We start from the raw sequence: 22,241 nt of genomic DNA, 5'->3' as shown, positions 1-22,241 counted from the left end.
ATTTCTTGAAATATAGAAATCGAAATGATGTTTATTTGATTATTTGCTATAATATTCCATAACAAACTAAATTTGCTTTGAATTCATAAATTGACGAAAACGTAAATTGTGTTGCTTTTTGGCTTTATTGGGTTTAATATCACATCGACACATCTATAAGTCATATTGTGACATTCAAACATTTGAAGATTTAGGACGACCCCGTGAACCCTTTCAGGTAATATTTCGAGTCCGGTAGCGCACTTATATAGAATCTTCGACGTTATGTAAGTCAGCCGGATAGCGTCCTTTATTAAAATAACTCTTAAATAATTCGGCCATGGAAACCCCTAAAAGATGTGTCAACACGAATTTTGCAAAGTATTGCGAAAGTATGTGGCATAAAAATGTATGAATTGTTTATGATGAGGAAATTGTTTGAATGCTTATCCCATGGACGACCCTGAATTATGTTTTTATCTGGATAGAGAGAAATGGAGTGAATAGAATTTTGTAGAATTTTCTTGTCTGTGGAAGGTTCTTTCAAAATTGGAGGTTATTAACAAGAACTCAAAACAAATGTTGCTTCTGCTCTAACCTTTCTTCTACTGATGTCTGTTAATATTGATTTTTTAATTAAAATCTTTTATGTAAGTTTTGAGTTGTCTTTGGGCAGTAAAGGCTGTAAGTTATGACAAAGAAGGAATCATACCTATGAAGGTTCAATAAAATCCCATCAATTACTAAGGACAAGTCTTGGTTATTGGATATTCATTTGAAGTTTCAATGAGGAGCCGGCAGCGGTTTCTTAGAAATAGTTTGATCACTAATGTCGGGATGGACGGAAGATATGCTCTGAAAATCTTCGTATAACATAAATATAAACATATAATGTTTACTTACAATTTTGGACAAGTAACCTTAACAATAATTATCGTAGTCACTCCAACAAGAAGTATAATGGAAGAAGAAGCAACTCCAATGAAATATATGAAAACTTTGCTACCGCTGTCTTTGGTTTCTGGTGCTAAAAAGAAAACATTCAACAAATTAAAAGTAATACTTTCAAATGATATAAGAACATATATTTAAAATGCTGTGGCTATCAGAAGCATACAACTCCTTGACGTATTTTGTTTTATTGTTTTGGGTGTTGATGTGACAATTTGGTTGTTCCGAATATGTATGGTAATGGTAATTGATTAGTAGCAAGTTGTTTTGATTGTGTCACTGTAAAAATAAAATATATAAATAGTACTACAAATGTATATGTAAAAGATATTAATACTTTAAAGATAACTTATTCTACAGAATGAACTCAAAATGTATTGTACATTATCTTCTAAGCAAATTGAACCGGTGTGTTGGAGACCTACCACTTTTTTTATTAAACCCATAAAATTATAACAGGAAACCTTGTTTAAATTTTACATACTACAGAGGTGCTCATTTCTACACCATTGTCAGTATCCGCATAAAAGTTTTGTATACCTTGTTGGCATTATATTAATGTTTATTATTAAAATGCCTGAAAAAGGCGATCGATAACATTCACATATTAATTGGTAACTTACGTGTAACCGTAGAACAAACAGGATCTTCTCCACTCCATTTTCCAGAGTTGTCAATAAGTATACATTGTCTGTGCGCACTTGTTGTGATAGTAAAACCAGTATGGCACTCTACAAAAATGCTGGCATTTAACTGAAATACTGAAAACTTTGAAAAGTTTCCGAAATTCAAATAATACCCGCCATTATTATACGCTGATGGTGGTCTACATGTGATTCGAGAACAACTCGGCGCTACACCAGACCAACTTCCATTAGCTGTACACGTGCGTGAAAGGTTATGAGGCGAGAAGTATCCTACTTCACAAAATCCGTAAATGTGTGTATTAACATTGACATTCCAGCCTGTGTATCTACTGTTATTACTTGTAAAATAGCCACCATTGGTTACAAGGTTTGGTTCCTTGCAAGTAACATGCATGCACGAATGATTACGATTTGACCATGTTCCGTCCGACTGACACAGGCTGTAGATGTTTCCAACTGAATGAAACATTTCTCCACATTTAAGATAGATATTTGTTCCGAAAGGCAATTTTCCATATGAATATTGACTCCCGTTCATAAATAAGTAAAATGCATTTGAAGGCGGATTAAGAGGACCACATGTTACTAAAACACAATGCGGATTTCCTCCACTCCATACACCACCACTCTGACATGTACTTTCTGCAGGTTGATTGTGTAATGAAAAGGTTTTATGACAATACGCTACGATAACTTCATTAATAGGATTTACTCCATAGTTGTAGATTTGCTCGGTTGAATCTGTATAATATCCATTATCGAAACTGCCAGGATATTGGCAGCCTTCAGTTTTTAACTTACAAGTCGGTAATTGGCCACTCCAAATATTTGATGTTATACAAGTTCTCGTGGTATTTCCTTTCAACTCATAACCAGGGTTATCACAGAAATATCTCACGGCCCTTCCAACAGAAAACCAGGGATCACCCGGACTAAAGTGCAAGTAAGTCTGCAAAGGTTTCGAAGGTGCGACGCATCCGACTGAAATATTTAATTATGCGACACAGTAAACTCAAATGTGTTTGTATTTAAGAGTGGCTATTTAAAATCTTATTTCAAATATTTAGTCACGTCATTTCTATTTATTTTTCATATCAACATTGCATTAACAATTACATTATCTTAAGGGAAAACATACCCTAGTGTCAGAACTTGTTCTCCGACTCTTATGCCCTTTGATTAATAGTATGTTGAAATTGCTATAGTTGTGATAACATCATATCATAGATTACTACTAATAAATTATAATTAAATCAAATACTAGTAAACATTACCTAAAAGAGGAGGAACGTCCCTTTTATTATAATATTTTTTTTACATTAAACACTGAATATATTACCCGTTGCAATTTCGAAAATCTACTGTTTTCTGAATCATTTTAATCTCCATACATTGTAATGAATTGTATATAAACTAAAATATTAAAATGAAAGTTTTAGAAAAAAATAAATCAAAAAAGTTTTTTTTCCACAAACTTGAATATTTAAGCAATGAATATTCGTCTACAGTTTGTCACTGGATCTAGGCATGCATTAACGGGATGGGAGAAAAATCATGTTTAAAAAGATAACTCACGTGCTGCTAAAACCTGACATTCTATTTTTTGAAATGCTGTGCATATGTCTAATTTATTGCGCAGATGCACATCTGGTATCTTCGCCTTATCCATTCCAATAAAATCTCTTTATGGAGCAAAAAAGATGCAGTCCAAACCAAGCCGGAAATGCTGTAGAACTACCAATGTGTTTATTCGCTTATTATAATTACTTCCTTCGCAGTGACATATTTATGAATGTGATGGACAACGTGCCTTTTTCAACACAAATATATCATTTAATGGAAATACTTGGCAGAGAATGCTGAAAGTATTACATGTGATGTCACCTATATAACGTGTTGTTTCTCCGTTTTAGTTTTACATTATCTAAAAGGCTACATAGTATGTATCCAAACAATAATGATAATATAATAACATTTTAGTACAGGATTATACTTATATGTAGTGTAGTGTTACTCTAGTTATAACACGTGCTAAAACTGTATAACCAGAATGATATCTATTGTTATGTATGAACGTGGATATTTTAGCTACCTTACACACTAACATGTGTTTGCCATACAATATATATCTTTCTAATAAGATGTGTTTGCACAGAGACGTCTTATCTATCCTTATCCATTTTATTGTGAACTATTGTATATTTGGAACTATTTAATCAATTACAATATTAACATATTGTTTCACTAACCTTTACTAACAGTCACACAGTCCGATGGTGTATTATATGTGCCATCTGACTGGCAGTACATAAAGACACTAGCAGTTGATGAGACTTTCCACAGTTGTATTATGCTTCCAACAGTGTTGAATTCGCCAAATCTACTTCGTCCACCAACAATTATTTTCCAACTGCAACTATGTGAGGGAGTTAATAATGGACAACCTTTAGAACTGGGAATCAGCATTCCTGGAAAGTCATAAGATAACTTAGTCCTTCCACCAACAATGCTGTTTCACGGGAGGAATATGTTTGAACTAAAAACGATCAGATTTAGAGCCTTTTACCATAACTCAACAACAGTAAATGAATTCTATAAATGTGTTTGTAAAAGTAAAAGGTATTTCAGATCGTGAAAGCGGAAATTAATTGGCCATGATTAAAAAACTCGAAAATAAACCACAAGCTTTTTTTCAACAGCAATATACAGTTTCATGTTTAATTGAACTAAAGCAAAAAAAAGACATGTTTTCAATAATAATAAATAGTTTCCCGTGCGTCTTTGTCTCATATTGTCACAATATTAAAATGGCTTATTACAAAATGTACAATACAGTACATAAATCAGCACCTTTGATACGACTATCAATATTTAATATTTCAGTTTCAACTAAACGGTACACATGCTGGTTAAACAAGTAGTTTCACTGAATAGAAAACAAACCATAAATATGTACCACCAATAGTGTTTTTATTTTATGTCATTCGATTAATATAACGTGATACGAGAACCGACTACAAATGAGTAAAAAGAGGTGTTCCTAAAAAGAATATATATGTGGAGGAGACTCCTGTAGTTATAGGGTGCAATATAAAACCGTACAAAAATTGCCTCTACAGTTCAGTTAGAACTTGTCCATACACTTTCAGTTGCAGTTTCGTTTCCTGCTTTGTGTACTTTGGCAGATAATTGTAAGCAACAATGCTTAAAGTTAGTAAAATGTGGTGAAACTAAAATGAAGTTTTGTGTTTTTGGATGTTAATTTTTGGCATGTCTTTGAATAACTGTTAAGTATTCCTATCATTTTTCTTAGTAAATGTTTTGATGTTGAGATTTTTCAGGCAATAAAGGAAATTATCATCATATAATGGTACATATAGATTCGAATTTACCTCCAAATATAAATGTAAACACAGACAGTTTCAACAGTAGATTCAAAAACATTTGGATAATATTCATTCTATGGTTCTGACAATTGTGACAAGGCACATATGCCTCAGTTTCATTATGAAATGTTTCTGTATTTCATTTGATCTTTTATTTTTTTGACCGTATGACAAAAGCATGGCTTTAGTAGTAGGTATTGATAGCCGGATACGCCCATCTGCACCCACTTTTTGTTATATATTCACGTCGTTGTATACCTTATATTACAAAAATAATTACTTTTTGTCCACCATTATGTGTTACATTTCAGGCCGGCACTTGTAAAATTACCAAAAATGCCAGTCCGGTATGCACTGAATAAGCAATTATGAGAAAGCAAGTATGTTATGGACTATAATGTTGGACGTTAAATGCGGTCAATTTGAATCTGAAATGCAGCTTTTTTCTATATTTTCAAGGAAATGCGAACTTTTTATTTTTTCAAGCGTTATACGACAGAAGTATAAATTCTCAAAGTAGAGAGAAATGTATATTTCCGTTTTAAATTTGAGTCTCAGTCAGTACACAATGTTTAAAGAAATTCTGTCCGTAGGAAACGTTTGCCTATATACATATAGGAAACTGTCAGAGGTGTACAGTCGACATTGTATTAAGGGACCACCCAAGGGACTGCTAAGAAGTGGTCCCTTAATGGAATGGTCTCTTAATGAATTTCAGTCAGATGAAAAGAAAAATTATTTTTAACTGTTAATGTAACTGTATTTATTAAGAACATACACGTATGGTTTCAAACTCTGTTTTAACATCGTGAACACTTTTCCAAGTCCACAAACCGGGACAATTATGGCCAGATTGTTTGTCAGTTTTCACTGATACAAAGGTTAATTGCATTCAGTCACGTGCAAAACGTACTCGCTAATCACACAGATGAAGAAATGCCCGGTAAAATTTTGGTACCCGGTCGCTTAAGATACTTTTTCGAATATTTTACCTGCGGGGACTAAATAAATGTGGTCGCTAGTCGTTTAATAGAAAAGTTGTTTAATGGAATGAATTTATATACTGAAAACGTTCGGGAGGGATTTTGACTGGTCGTTTAATACAAAAACCGCTTAATAAAGGTGGTCGCAAGTACGATGTTGACTGTATTTAAAACAAATATTGGAAGAAGTAGCTAAGAACTTCCCAAATGTTGCTATATTTGCATCAATATATATAATTCTGTATTAAATTTATATATTTGTCATTGCCACATATTCCTTTACTAGATTTTATGATTATCCTTACGCTTAGTTCAAAAGGAAGTGGAAATATCTATGTAATCACGGGGACTTGAGTTTGATCAACGGGCGAGGCGTATGTTCTCCGTGGTAATTGATCATTCAATCTAGAACAACTGGTTAGGTCTACTGCCCGCCGTTACATAGCTGCAATTCTTTTAAAACGCTGCTAAACCTAAAGCTTACAAACATTACACGTTTTTGTAATACTGTTTATCTATCAAAATGGCAGAATGAAACGAGTGTTTACCTTGGTTATACGCTTTGTTCGGAAGTACTGCCTGGTGATATGGCATTATCGTTAGTAAAAGTAATTGTACCAATAATAGTAGATTGTCCATTGGTAAAATCAGATACTGAAATGATAGCGATAATTAATTATATCATTGTACCTATACCATGAGTAAATATTGAGGTCTGTTCAACCCGGAGCTAGAGGGTGTGTATGAAAGCTTGCATTTCCACTACTGTCCATGAACAGGCTAAATCAAACCGAGCCTGCAACATTTTCGTTTGTGTGTGTGTGTGTGTATGTATGTGTATGTGTGTTGGGCAACCTGTTGTTATAATCATTTTATTGTGTTTTATTTTATATGCACAGAGATAAACTGGATTTAAATCTTTTATGTCAACGAGTATTTACTTTAGCGATAACGTTGTCGATACTTTATTGATTGTCATATTAAAAGGTACGGCCTTAGGACAGCCGAAACGGAAAGGTACAGGTACATACGTGCAAAATGCTGTGTTCCCCAAAAACGATCTGATTCTGGATTACATCTTTAAAAGCGTCAGCTTTCTATTCTGATCACTCATTTGATGTATTGTAATCTGTTACTGGTACTTTTAATTTTACAACTATGTCCCACAACTGACAAATATTGTAGTGCAGAAAGTCAATGTCTTATAAACGACATTCTAATTATTTCAAGCAAAAGCAATTAGTTCCTTTCTCTTTCTTTTTAATATTAGATGTACGTTCAAATAATAACAAAAGATATTCTTATTTCAAGTCTATAGGTGCTACATACAATTAAGCACGTACACATTGCTGGTACTTCTTTAATTGTTTGCGTGGTCTCGCTTTCATTGATACAAAATATTTTTTCGAATTTGCATTATGTTTGTACTTCTAGTATTTTAAAATTTCCAAAAAGTAAATTAGCGTGTTTTTTCTGTATGCCATGGCCATAACAAGTAACACATCGTCTGTATCTAACAGATCATAAAGTTGACGCCTTGAGATTTGTTTTTGCTGTTTCATATTCTCTGTTATACCAAGAAAGTATAATACACCTTTTTGATAGGTAGTTTTACTCTCTAAACAGATAAAAAAAATTATCATAGCCCTTTCGACTCTAAAAAGATGCAGACGACCAAATAGAAAATAATGACTCACCCGTCACCATTATTTTTCGTAAAAGGTTTACAATTTAAGACAGAATCCACTGTTTATCTTCTTAAGCTTTGTCACAAATTGGTAGTCTCTTCAATATGAAAGTTACATTATGCCCTTATATGTGCAGTGACAGGAATTTGTACCCACCTAACCTTACTAGAAGTTCATAACAATTAAAACAAAGCATTTTATTCGCTAATTCCCTCAGAAAGGGAATGTTGTATAAAATACAGTAAACATTTTGGGTGCAAGATAATATCCGTAACTGTAAACCTGTTCAGTAATTGATCAATAATTATTGTAAAAATTATTCTGATGAAAACTCATACATACTTGCATTTAGACATACGCACGCCCCAATGTTCCTTCTGTAATTCAATATCAATTTTGTTCATTTAAGTGGTAGTAACTCCAGAAGGGTGTTTCTTTTATGACAATAAGTATTGTCCATTGCAGAAAAGATAGGAATGGTTCAACCATGACACGAAAATGTAAAAAAAATCTTGCTTTCAAGTAGTTTTCAGTATTTATTTTAAAAATCACTATTCACGAGGCAGCCTAATTAGTATTGATATAAAACTAATTTCTGTACATATTATTTTGCATTTCCTAATTTTTAAAATCGGTTAACACCAAAAGAAAAATAAAGAAATATACACAGGGTGTATCACAAATTATCAAAGCATTTATTAATAATAATCTCGCCGTAAAAAGTATTGAATCGCATAAATATAAATATTTTCATTTTCATAGCAAATAATAGCTGTTTGAAGTAGAAAAATTAAGCTTACCGTTTCGGCTGTACCCTTGTAAATACTGAAGAAAAAAAGATTTCCTAACATTAAAGCTTCCGGGTATAAACTTATTATATAAAATATAAAATCCATTAAGGTTTGTGATCAGACATACAACGTAAAAGTTGTACCGGTTGAGATAAAGATTAATACTGCCATTTTCAAAGGTACCCGTTTCTTCGTTTCTCCTTGGCCTTCTTTGATAATTCACAAAATGTATTCACTCGGTGCTTTAATGAAAACCCTATCGGATGTTTACGCGAAATGTATCGCGTCTGCGTATTCCAGCAAAGGGTAATTATTCCAAACATTCGCATTCCTCTTAGCAATCTGGGTCAAAATGATGACTTTAAGAAATAATCATACTTAATCGTCATCGTCATATACTGATTTTTTTTCATGAACGGGTATCTAAATTGCCATTATGTTAATTACTTTGTCGATATAATTTATTTTATTTACACTGATACGAAAAGTAATCTTTTTAATATCCTTTATCAGCTGGGAAAAATAAACAGACACAACTATTTGCTTTAAATAAAATGAATTACAAAAAGTTTATACTGTGCAACATTAAAAAAGAATAAAAATGCATCAATAGTATCAATAAATAGTATCAATAAATAGCAAAACGAGATGTCTGGTTTTAAGAAATCTAGTACAAATTTCTTTCCAATAAATACGATACAAATACTTTGCTTGGGTCCTTGCACTTTAATCGTCCGATAGTAAGGTTTTAATTTTTGTTCGAACGTGGATTTGCTTATTGGATATTTGTCTTTGCTTCTACATGTGATCTGTTAATGAAAATAAAGAACACAAATGTGTATACAAGTTCAGGTTTCTAAGTCATTGTTCGTTTTTCTTCTGTCTTTAGCAGGTAAAGTTTCTGAAGTACGCTGATGAAACTGCTATATATCTCTCTCTAACTGCTGCCTCACACTCTTGCCTACTAAAACAAGACCTACACCTGCTTGAAATATGGGAACGGAAATAAATGGATGCAAATTAATCCATCCAAGTGCCAGGTCATCCAAATCACAAAACGTAGTGCAGTTATTCCAACTCAATACATACTTGCAGTGCAGCTCGATGGGCCATGCATGATTACTCCAGACTGTCCAGTGTCACTGATATGTTGTCCTCCCTGAACTTGAGACATCTTGACCTTCGCCGCATAAACCCGCGCCTTGTTATGTTTCATAACATTCTTCATAACCAAGTAGCCATTTCCCTCCCAGATGATGTTAAACCAATCGCCCGACCATCTAGACACACTCACTCCCAAGCATTCCAGCCAATTTCAACCTCAGCTGATTACCAAAAATATTCCTTCTACCCCCGCCCCATTATACATTGGAATGCTCTTCCGCCAGATATTGTCAACATGTCCGGTCCGCAGTTCAGTCAGGTTGTAAGTCAGATTGAACAGGTCTCCCCATAAACCTCCTGCTCTATTTTTTAACCTATTTTTAATCAGCCTTATTTCTTTGTTGTTTTTAAACCTCTTTATTTTCACATTCTTACTAATAATCTTTTGTCGGTTGACGCGTGTAAGGTCTACGTCCTTGCGAGGGGTTTGAACTAAATGGAAGAAAGATAGGTAGATACACGAAAGTCCAAATCAAAGAAAATGTTTACTTGTTGAACTATTTAAAATTTAGGATTATAATTATGGCGCCTTGTATGTTTTATTGTATGATCAGCACATTTTAGTCCCAGTTAAATCCCACGTTTTATAAGATTTACAATACTTTTCAGTAGAGATAACGTATATAAACATTAAAACGCACATTTGATACCTAAAGTATCACGCAGAATTTGCAACGTGATAAGCAATAATAAATTTAACATTTTAATCATCTAACGTGAGGTTTGCAAGCCAAGTATTTGCAGAGTCTTGACACCTTTAGCATCATAATTGCCTACGTTATTTATGTGTATCCTACAACTCAAGCAAGTTTGAAATATTACTTCTTCTTATATCAAAACTATAAATATATCCCTTAGATAACAGAAGCGTCCGTTTTTCCCTCGCTGTTTATCTGTTATAAGATAATGAATGACCATCAAAACATTCGACACTGTCCAAACAGATTTCACGATAGAGTAAATGGAGTATCATATTTAACTTCTTGGAACCCCTTTATGAATTTCAAGATTCTTTATACACTTTCATGTAGACACAACATTTAAGTTTACATCGTTGCTTGCTGAGAAAAAATTACTAAACAGAATGTATTAATTTAATAGCACACTGCACGGCAAATATATCATTAAGTGACAAGACGCAGCTCATGCAAATTCTTGAAACAGGACAGTCACTATATCTAGTGTTTCGGTATTATCATTTGCACGATTAGAATAAAAAGCCAGTAGTGACAATAAGAACAGCGTATTTGGTTCAGATTTAACCAAATTGTGGTAGATTTGCAAACTTTGTTAAGATCAAGGTTACAAATAGTATTGCCCCGTCACCCGCAGAATTCTAGTAATTTACTTTTTAAACTTAGAAATGATTAATAATCAAATTAAAAATGAAATAGATGAACGACGAGTAGCTGGTCCGTTCGTCAAACGGCCGCTTCAAAATTTAACTTTATCTCCAATAGCCTTGGTCGGGTGTAAAGAATGATACATAATATTTCATATATACATATACAGCTTTCTGATTAATACCTATCACATAAAATCTATGAGAACATCCTTAGGAAACATAGAATGCAACCAAATGACATTATAGCAACTTTGGTTTTATTATCTCTGCTCATGAGAGGAAATGCAAAGTGTATCAACCTTCAGGTCCACTAACACCAGCTTAAGGAATTGTCTTTTACACAGATAATTAAATGCACTTAATGATTAAAAATGACAAGAAAACACTAAATTAAAATGTTGGGCTACACGGCATGTAGATTCTTTTGTACAAAATCTATAAGACGATCCTTTGGACGCATAGAATGCAACAAAGTAAAATAATAGCAGACTCGGTTTAACCGAGTTTGTTCTTGTGAGGTAATGGAACGTACAACACCCTAACGCCTCCTAGCATCAGCTTAAGCGGGCGTCTATTATATACTCAATGATCCTAAAGGACAAGAACATAAAACACTAAATCCAAGTAAGGGGCGACTTTCCTTTGAAAGCATAGAATGCAACAAAGCAAAATTATAACACACCTGGTTTGATTCAGTCTTTTATCGAGTGGTAATGGAAGGTGCAACACATCTCACCCCACCCCTGGCACCGGCAGTAGCGTAGATAAATGAATAGACATAATGAATCCAAAGGACTAGACAATATATAAACACTGAATTTAAAGATTGTTGTTGTGGTAATAGATAAAATCAATAAGAAAATCCTTTGGAAGCATAGAATGCAACAAAGCAAAGTAATAGCAGACTCGGTGTGATTGAGTCTGTTCATGAGAGGTAATGGAAAGTGTAACTATCCTCACGCTCCCCCTAGCTTAAGCGAAATTCTACTAGATAATTGAATGGACCCACAGGAAATACAACAACACCGAATCGAAGTACCGGAGGACGTTTTACAGCCGCCAAATGGCCTTCAAAGATTATTGTTCTGATAGTAAATAAGATCGATAAGAAGACCCTTTCAAGCATAAAATGCAACCAAGCAAAATAATAGCAGGCATAGGTTTCATTTAGGTATTGAAAAGTGCACCACCCATCACGTAACATAGCACTAGCTAGAATTCTCTTACATAGATATCTGAATGGACTCAATGATCCCAAAGGACCAAAATTATAAAAATATAACAATAAAATCTGTAAAAAGATCCTTTTGAAGCAAAGAATGCAACCAAAGAGAATAATAACATACACGGTTTGATCGTGTCTGTTCATGAGAGGTAGTAAAATCTGCAAAACCTCTCACGCCCATTAGCACCGGCTTTAGCAGAAAACTTTTACACTTTTTATACTGACTGGATTCCATGATCCCAAATGACCAGAAACAACACTTACTTCAAGTACGGGGAGACATTTTACAGCCGCCATACGGCACTTAAAGATTGTTGTGAATACAAATACAATCTAGAAGTAGATCCTTTGGAAGTATAGAATGCAACCAAGCAAACTATTATTAGCACGCTCGGTTTTGTTTAGTCTGTTCATGGAAGTTAAAGGTAATGGAAAGTGCAACCCTCCTTACACCCCCCGACCCCCCACCCCCCCCCACCCCCACCACACACACACACACTCCAAAGACCGGCTTAAGCGGTATTAATATGAAATGTGACCTTTTATCAAACATGTAAATGAAATACGTGACACAGAAGAAACATTACTTACACAAATTGTGGAGAACTCTGTTTTCAAACAAAACCTCAAAGCAAAATATTCAGATAATATGCGAATGATTGGTTCTCAGATAATTTTACATCACGCGAAGAACAAAACGGACAAAGTACATAATAGATAGCAAAACATCCAAACAAATTTAATTCCGATCTAAATGAATGATTTAAATCTTACGTTAAACTTTGATTACTTTTCCAATAACAACACGAATAGTGAAAATCAATAGACAAAAATATAATAAATTATTATAAAGCATATATTACATTTCTTGATTTCATAAAAGGCTCCGCCCTCAAGGGGATTAACTAAGAGAGCAAGTTGTTTCATCGTCTTCTTCGGTTTGTTCCGGGTCAGTGAACGTGTGACCAGTTTACAAATAGATAGCGTTATCTGTTTGTCCGATAGGTCATTTATCGGTCACACAGTGTTTTAGATAAGCTTAAAGCTTTTATCACAATAGAGCTAAAATAATTAATATAAACTAATTAAATTCGAATGTAAAAAGGCAACTGAATTACTTCTGTAGATTTCTTCTACAATTACATATAATTACATTAATCGATGAAATGATGGCTTTATGGGTTACATACTGTGCATTAAAAACCGTAATCATGGTAATGCTGGTATTCAATGAAATTATGAGAGGTAAGTTCTTAGGATTCCGATAACATTTATATGTTAGGATTCCAAATATGACAGTCCTTCAATAAGTGTCAAAATAAGTAATGGCAAAAAATCTGATCAAGTTTGATCTCCGGAACTACGTTTTAGCGGTACCAATCAACTAAATATCTTATCAAGTACTCGGGTGCTGAAATCGGTTTGCGTCTGTCCACACAATAGTGATACAATCTATGTAGCTAGACGTTCTGTATTCTTTTTATAAAATATCATGCCGCACAAGCCAATTGATCAAATATCTTTAAATGTGTTTTTCAGAATGAATGATTGTTTGTATTATAAGCTCTTTCCGCAACGAAGTGAAATTTGCTCTGAATCTACTATGGATTCAAAGTTACTACGTTTACCATGAATTTCATTTCAATAAATAAAATATTACTTTTTATTTTATTGATAAAGAATATTGTTTTTTTTCTGTCGACTGTTATATATGTAGAAGACAACGTCTTCAGTACTTCATCCTTCCAGGAACTTCACCTGCAACTAAAATTGATAATATTATAATATGAGCACGTTTGACTTTGGCCTGAAATGGCCCCAGCAATGAAGATAATTTAACTGATACTAATATTCTATGAGACGATGTATAAGCAAAAAGCAAACGTATGTGTAATTACGGAAAATGGTGAACAAAAAGTATGAATGTATAGTTAAGTTAACTTTATATGTATTCAAATAAAACAGATTTATTTAAGAAGAGAATGCACTTATTGTTTTCAGACAAGTTATTGATATTCCAAAGTGACCAAATACAAATTGTGTACTGCTTATCACAGATATATGCTTGTATTCTTATGTCAGGTATCATATTTTGAGCATTAATTTTCTCCAAATACGAATACAGACATTATCACAGTGTTTTTGTTTTGTTTGTGTTGTTTTGATTTTGATTAATTCGGATACTACTGCTTCACATTTAGAGTTTTTCTCCCTGGTTATGACAGTATTGTTGTACCAAATTTTATGACACGTTTATGTACATTTCCCACTTATGGATTGGGATATACCTAAACCAAAAGAGTATGGATTATATAACTGTCAATTTATTCGGTTTACCAGTGCGTGTTGTCATAATGAGGATTGAACGAACGAAATCAATATATTACTAATAAGCTTACTAATAAGCTTCTTAAGCAAGGCTACCGTTATTTTAGTTTGCATAAAATTCAATAGCAATTTAGAGACAATTCTGCAAGAAGTTTCCAATTGTAATTGATAAAATTATAGCACAAAAATAAAATGAGGTTATGACCCAACTGTGTTGAGACACGACCTTATGTTTAATTATCATCCATTGTACGGTTAGACGCTATGTTTTCCACCTTGTTTGAGTCTGACGGAACAGGCAGAGGTCCCTATGATAAGTAGTTCTTTAATTCTACAGGGATTCAGCTATTTTGATGTCTGTCTTCTGGCCTGTTTCGCCTGGCCTTGTGGGTGTTTCCCTTGTTGCTCTGTCTTCTTCAAAGACATAGGGCGTTTTGGGTTCCATATAAGGTTTATTTTTTATTTAGTTTTATGTTTTACAAATTAAACATTCCTTCTGTTGCTTTAGCGCAGGATAACTTTATTTAAACTGTCATTTGGCTTTGAATAGATAGGGATAAGAGTGACGTGCTTTGTGTATGTGCACGTGTGTGAGCGTGTGTTTGTGTTGGACATGTGCACGTCCTAGTGCTGTAAATTACGGTTCGGGCAGGCGTGGCTTTTTCTGTTTGATATTTATCTACGTTTTTTTTTCTCGAAGGTGTACAGGTCTGTCAAAACACGAGCAGTTTTATTTTCTAAATGTAAACAATTAAAAATAAATGGATACTATATTTAAAGAAGTACTAGTATTTACTTGTGTGTAATTGAATTATATTTTGTTGTATTTGTTATCAGATGTATAAACAATAGTATGTATTTGGTATACATGGACACTTTTCTAATGGCCTACACTGACAGCTATTTTATAAGTTGTAGTGAGGCCCTGATAAAAAGTTTAGTAGTGCATGAAAATAGAGTCAAATAATGCATAAATTCCGTTGATGAAATTTTATGACATTAAGAAACATTATTAAGGTTTGATCTTTTAGGCAAAGATATTTATTGTTCTCAATGATGATACATTGGTTTACACAAAATTTATATAATATAATATAAAATATATATATCCAACAATGAGAAATTACAAAAGAAGTTAAACTGGTATCACGTTTGTGTAACAACGCAGCTAGACTGGTTATATTCGTCATTTCAATGGATCATTTTAAAGTGTTTCTTAAGCCTTAGTCATTTTGAAGCAGTTCTCTTACTGTTCAAGTGTATTTTGCTGCAAATAACAAATTTATATTTTTGAACGCAAAAACTCATTGTCATCAAATGAAATTACATCATTTTAAAGTAGTGGTTGTAAGTACAACATTGCAAGGTTACCGTAGCTGATAGGTAATGACTCTGCAATGTATTTTAAGTGGTTCAACATTTTCTGTTTATTTATTGTTGTCAACAAGGTAAGCGGGAAATTTCAAATATCAACATCATTTACAATTTAAACTGTTTACACAACCTGAAAAGAAAATTGTTGGAGCCTCTCATTTCCAATATATCAACAATTATCCCCTGAACTGAGTGCATTCATGAATGAAAAATATTGATGGTGAAATGTTGTAGGGGGTTGTTCACATTATAAAATCTTTAATAACTTCTTTCAAGTAATGATTTGGTATGGTTTTGGTAAGCTTATATTAAAGAGCATGCCATTCTCTTTCACTCAGATTTTTTCATTATTTTTAGCTTTTTGGCTAGTCTTGAATTTTGACTTCATTAAAAGTCAAAAGAAAGTTAAGTATAGGCTATTTCAACGCGTTGAAAGTAGACTAAACTTACACTGTACTCTATTGAATTTACCTAGCTTTGCAGATTTTTGATACAGACTACAATTGGTGAAATCCTAAAATCGTGGAAAAACTGTCAATACAAGAATTGTCCATTTTGCTTCAGATATTTTGAGAAAGTCATTTTTCAAATAATCAAACGTTTCTATTTTTACAGGAAGAGAAGGAAAAATTACTCTTAAATATGTTTAGTATATTGGTGCACTTAGCTATCATTTCATTTTTAAATAAAATATATGTAAAGAGGAATTTGATTTTTTGGTACCATCTCTATAATATGAGCCCACGTGAAGTAAATTTTCTTTATGAGATAATGCAGGAATGAATGTCATTTTTTGTTTTACACACTTGTAAATCCCGAAACCAAGTACACAAATCCGATAAAGGCCGTTATCGTAGATATGTGTACGAGGTGTTAGGTTTTACAAGTGTGTAAAGCAAAAAAAATATGACATTTATTACTTTTGTTTCTTTTTATAGTCATTGTTTTCAAGTCAATCATTTTAATTTCGAAACTCTGTAATGGCAGTATAAATAAATAATGAAAAAAGTAGTCCAACATCGGGAGCAGCACAAAAGTTATCCGAATAAATTTGTTTTACACACATGTAAAAAATTCTGTTAGCCAGTCAAATTAAAGGAAACGGTCCAAAAAAGAAACAAGGGTCATTAATTTACTTATCTTGGTTTAAACCATTTGTATGGTTAATTTATTATATTTATACATTGTTAAAGCAGATAAAACATTATTAAAAACTCTCAGAGTGTTTAACATTAACGCTAGTGCTGATTCTGTAGAAAAGGATTGGTGAAAACCACTCTGTGTTAACATATAATTAGTCCAAACTTGTCTAAACAATCGCATAGGCATATCAGGCACGTTTCGCAACTAGATAGAATTGCGATAGTTTACTGTTTGCGTATTTTTTTTCTAAACAGTTGGGACATTTGCTTTATTAAGCTGCGATTGATGATAAATGCAATACTATGAGTCAGATATAAATCAGGTAGACGTTTAAGATATTTTAAAATCATAACAACGATAACACATGATTAATTTGAAGTGATTTCTGTTTGTCAACTACCTTTAAAGATTCTTCACTCTATAATAATACATAGGCACATGACATAATTTGTTTTCAGTTAATTGTCAACATTTTGTAGATATATGCCATTTGCGCCTTTTGAATTAATATGCTTTTGAACGTTACTGGAAAATATTACAAATTTATATTTTTGATCGGCATTATATATTAAAACAAACAAATTTTGATACGTTTTCGGAAAAGATGAAAATGTGAAAAGGAATTTGTAACGTCAATTACTCAAAACACCATTTCATAATTACTATTACCTGCAACTTCTTTCAATCTCTTCCATCCTCTACACGGATGTCTTCTTTTTCTGGTCAATAAGATGGAAAATCAACATTCAGTCAGTGTTTCAAGCAATACAAATATAAATTCAAACATTGTCAAAGTTATTAACTTACGGTTTAACAAATATTGTTAGATGAGAAGATAACTGCGGCAATGACTGATGTATGCGAAACAAAATTTGGTTTATGTACAATTCTTATCCTTGTAACACACTACCTCATGAATATGACAACAATCGCAGATACGATTGCCACAAATATCGACAAACATACGTAAACAGCTATCATTGATGCTGACACTGCATTGCTTCTGGAAGCGTTAGAATTATCTGAAGAATAAAACATATAATCACAAATGTTAAGAATTGAAGGTGTGCGTGTGTACCTTTTCTCCAAGTAGTCAAACAAGGCAAAACAGGTAGAGGATATTAAATTACCTACAGCCCTTAAATGACAAAAAAGTCATGCAAAACGTTTTGGCAACGTTTAGCAAAATTAAGACAACTTAACGTCCGAAATAAAAACTTTCAACGAGTTCTGTCTCAATCTTTTCCAAAAACTGAAAAACGCACAAATTTTTAACGAAGTTCGTGTTTTATAACAGAACATAGAAATAGATAAAGCGAAGAACTAACTCCAGAAATATACTTTTTACTTCAAAACTAACATGTTTCGTCCATTGGACTTCATCAGAGTATAATAACAAAGTAGAATGACGTCACAGGAAAGTACGACGTCAATGACGACGTCAAAAGACGTTACCCATTTTGGCGTAATATTCACATATAGTATAGGATCAAAAATAGATACTTATTCCCTGCAAAAATTGCAAAGCAAAAATAATATTAATACAGGCAAGGAAAACTAACTTATATGCAAAATACATTAGGAAGAATCTGTGTGAAAAAATGAAAGACTAAAATAATATTTTAGCATTCATGCCATGAGGCCAGGCTATATTCAATGTATGAATCCAACGAGTCTCTTTCAAGAGCCTAAACCAGTCATTTTTTACCAAGTCGATTGGCATGAAAGAAAAATCACTAACAGAGTGATTTTCAGAATTGAAATGTTCAGATACATTTGTAGGAGTATCAGGAAAATGTCTGATATCAAATTTATGGCTGTTCATTCTTTGAGAACATTTCTGATGTGTTTGTCCCACATATTGTAACTTACACTTTTTGCATGTGATTAAATAGATAACATTTTCAGACATGCAGTTAAGATTTTGTTTAACATCGTAAGTTTTTAAAGTTTGAGAGCTTGTAAACTGTACAGATTCAGTGATATTAGCGCAATGAGAACACCGTGTTCTATTACATTTAAGAACACCACCATTTACATCCGAAGACATCAGGCTACTGTGAACCAAGATATCACTAAGATTTGTAGGTCGCTTGTAAGCAATAATTGGTTTGCATTTAACCAGGTTGCGTACACTGCTTTTCTCAGATAGTTCAAAAAGCCCCCAATATTTATTAAGGATCTGACCAATGTTTGGTAGGGATGGGTTGTATACGCAAACAAAGGGGATAATATCATCTGTGTTCTGCCTATGACTGGTCATGGCTTCTTCGGTTGACAATGCTGATGCTTTAGCTAAAGCATCATCAAGGATATGACTTGGATAATTACGATTTTGGAAATACGTTCGCAATTTCTCCAATTCATTTGTGAACAAATCATCATTAGAAGTGAGACGCCTGTATCGCTTAGCTTGGCTATACGGGATCCCTTTCTTGCATGAAAGAGGGTGACAGGATGAAAATTCAATGTATTGATGTGTATTGGTTGCTTTTTCATGAACAGAAAAATCAAAATTACCATCTCCTGTTCTACCAATATTAACATCAAGAAATGTAGCTGTATCTCTTGAATAACTGTGGGTGAATTTTATATTGGGATGGACATTGTTTAAACTGAACAGAACATAAGAAGTCGAAAATTCGTAAGATTGTAAAATTTACAACTTGGCTATTTTCTGTTATCCGGGTCAATAAATGTTTCTAATGTTCTTCGCCTCCCTGTTAAGTGCTGCCACTTTGTTGAGCTGTCTTACTGACGATTTTGATATAATAATATACATACAATAGAAATAACAGCTGTAATATTTTGTGGTTTAAAGTCCCTTGAAGAATTTGATTCAACGAAATTAAACATCTTAAAATTTAATAAAATCTGGCCTCAATGATTGTTTCAGTAGTTTTTTCTTGCCTTTATCAGTACGACTTTATTTACGTTTTGTAAGATAAATATTCAAACAGTTTAAAAAAAACTTGATTACAATTTTAGACATTCAACGGAAATATCGCCAGTAATGCGACGTGGTTTAAAGTTCCTGAATGTATTTCAATTCAACAGCGAAATTCATTAAATGTTGAAAAGGTAAGAAAAAACATGCAAGTATATTTCATTTCATAAAAAATAATGTGAAATATCATAATATTATACCGCAAGAATGTATTCTTGCAAAATAGGGATTCACCAGTAGGGCAAATGCCTTGCACGTGTGCATTATTCCTGTAATGATAGTAAAGTATCTAAATGAAAGATATAGATCAATATCTCTAAGCAAAACTAGTCAGATATATAAATGTGACATCATGGTACAGCAGTGTGGTATCCAACACATCATTAAACATTGACAATGTAAAACAAATAAAACCAATATATACCTTGGCATAATGGCTCCGCACTCCATTGATGATTATCTTGACAAGTGACACTATCACCTGAGTCTGAGGCTGTAAATCCTGTATCGCATGTAAAGCGAAGCGTTGTTCCTATCTCAAACTGTGTTGACACTACAGTTATGAATTTTTCATTTGCAACGTTTGGAAACTTGCAAAACGGTTTTGTTATTGCAGCGTCTGTCGGTTGAGGTGGATTCTGACGAACTACAAATACGTCGATGCAGTTTTTGCTGTCCCTTGAATATCGAGGTAATGGTATTTGACTGTACATACAATAGAAAAAACGGCTGTAATATTCTGTGGTTTCAAGTCCCTTGAAGAACTTAATTCAACGAAATTTTACAGCTTAAACTTTAATAAAATCTGGCCTCAATGATTGTTTTAGTAGTTTTTTTTTCTTGCCTGTATCAGTACAACTTTATTTATGTTTTGTAAGATAAATATTCAAACAGTTTAAAAAAAACATGATTACAATTTTAGACATTTAACAGAAATATCGCCAGTAATGCGACGTGGTTTAAATTTGCTAAATGTATTTCAATTCAACAGCGAAATTCATTAAATGTTGAAAGGGTAAGAAAAAACATGCAAGTATATTTCATTTCATAAAAATTAATGTAAATATCATAATATTTTTCGCAAGAATGTATTCCAGTCATATATATAAAAGTGACATCATGGTACAGCAGTGTGGTATCTGACACATTATTAAACATGACAATGTAAAACAAATAAAACCAATATATACCTTGGCATAAAGGCTCAGCACTCCATTGATGATTATCTTGACAAGTGACACTATCACCTGAGTCTGAGGCTGTAAATCCTGTATCGAATGTAAAGCGAAGCGTTGTTCCTATCTCAAACTGTGTTGACACTACATTTATGAATTTTCCATTTGCGGTTCTTTTATTGCTGCGTCTAAATAAGAAATGGATGAATCACGCACTTGTACGGAATGAGTCATTCTATATGAGGTAAAATGTTTCATAACAAAATAATAAAATAATTTGTATTATTCTAAATGTTAATGGTTAAATATAACAGCATTGGATCCAAATGAGATGCCCCAAAACTTGATCATGTATTAGTTAACATTACGTTTATGACATATTTATGACATATCATGTTTATATTGAGGAAACTCATCATTGTACAATATTATATTACTTTGTACATTTTATATCAACGTGTTATTTTATTTAATGATACCTACTTTGACACACTGGTTTTGCGCTCCACTGATGGTTATCTTGGCAAACGATAGTATCTGTTGACCCTGCTGCTGTAAATCCTGGGTCGCAAGTAAATGTAAGTGTTTTTCCTATCTCAAATTGTGAAGACATTACATTTAAAAATGCTACATTATCTACGCTTGGTAATTTGCACAGAGGTTCTGCAAATGATGTATTGTATTGTATGAAAGTGAATTTGATAAAGGAAGAGGCATATATACTAGAGATAAAATACGTAAGCTTTAATCAGAAATAGACTTCGCCTTTGCAAAATATATTCAAAAGGTCTAAAACAGGTTATATTTGTCTTTTCGTATTTATAATAGAAATAACTTTCCGTCATTTCGTCTTACCAAATATATGCATATAATACGAATTACATTATTACAATTATATACAGATACATTTATCTTTATAGTTTAAGATGAACAGAGAGGCTGTTTTCATAGTTTAAGAATTTAATAATATTTTTATTTTGTATTTTTCATATTCTTCCACGTTTGTGTTAAATTCATTGCCAGGTTGATGTACAGTTGTCGTTTTCACTGTGAAACAAAATATACGATTCTCTCTTTTTTCAATAAACCGCTAAAACGTTTGATATATATATATA

At 32.9% G+C, this 22,241-nt stretch overlaps 2 protein-coding genes across 2 annotated transcripts; both read right to left on the bottom strand.

Annotated features, from left to right (window-relative positions):
• Positions 1-1,530: 1,530 nt before the first annotated feature.
• Positions 1,531-9,599, bottom strand: LOC128555962 (sushi, von Willebrand factor type A, EGF and pentraxin domain-containing protein 1-like). Its single transcript, XM_053539816.1, has 3 exons — positions 9,515-9,599; positions 3,827-4,045; positions 1,531-2,558 (listed from the first exon to the last, which is right to left on the bottom strand). Exons 1-3 carry the CDS (start codon positions 9,597-9,599, stop codon positions 1,531-1,533), a joined length of 1,332 nt encoding a protein of 443 aa, XP_053395791.1.
• Positions 9,600-17,680: 8,081 nt separating this feature from the next.
• Positions 17,681-20,664, bottom strand: LOC128555961 (uncharacterized). Its single transcript, XM_053539815.1, has 2 exons — positions 20,376-20,664; positions 17,681-18,026 (listed from the first exon to the last, which is right to left on the bottom strand). The coding sequence occupies exons 1-2, from the start codon at positions 20,662-20,664 to the stop codon at positions 17,911-17,913; spliced, it is 405 nt and encodes a 134-aa protein (XP_053395790.1). The 3' UTR covers positions 17,681-17,910.
• Between the last annotated feature and the right edge of the window lie 1,577 nt (positions 20,665-22,241).

This window comes from Mercenaria mercenaria, chromosome 3 (genome assembly GCF_021730395.1).
Source record: "Mercenaria mercenaria strain notata chromosome 3, MADL_Memer_1, whole genome shotgun sequence".
NCBI lineage: Eukaryota > Metazoa > Mollusca > Bivalvia > Venerida > Veneridae > Mercenaria > Mercenaria mercenaria.
This window is presented reverse-complemented; position numbering and strand designations above follow the sequence as displayed.

What these genes read in the sequence shown, in the direction of transcription:
- LOC128555962 (XM_053539816.1), bottom strand. Translation starts at nt 9,599, where the DNA reads ATGTCTCAAGTTCAGGGAGGACAACATATCAGTGACACTGGACAGTCT. An exon ending in CCCATCGAGCTGCACTGCAA is followed by an intron (nt 4,046 to 9,514) that starts GTATGTATTGAG and finishes ATGACTTTCCAG; the next exon opens with GAATGCTGATTCCCAGTTCT. An exon ending in CTGTGTGACTGTTAGTAAAG is followed by an intron (nt 2,559 to 3,826) that starts GTTAGTGAAACA and finishes TAAATATTTCAG; the next exon opens with TCGGATGCGTCGCACCTTCG.
- LOC128555961 (XM_053539815.1), bottom strand. Translation starts at nt 20,664, where the DNA reads ATGTACAGTCAAATACCATTACCTCGATATTCAAGGGACAGCAAAAAC. An exon ending in TGCGGAGCCATTATGCCAAG is followed by an intron (nt 18,027 to 20,375) that starts GTATATATTGGT and finishes TTTATTCTTCAG; the next exon opens with ATAATTCTAACGCTTCCAGA.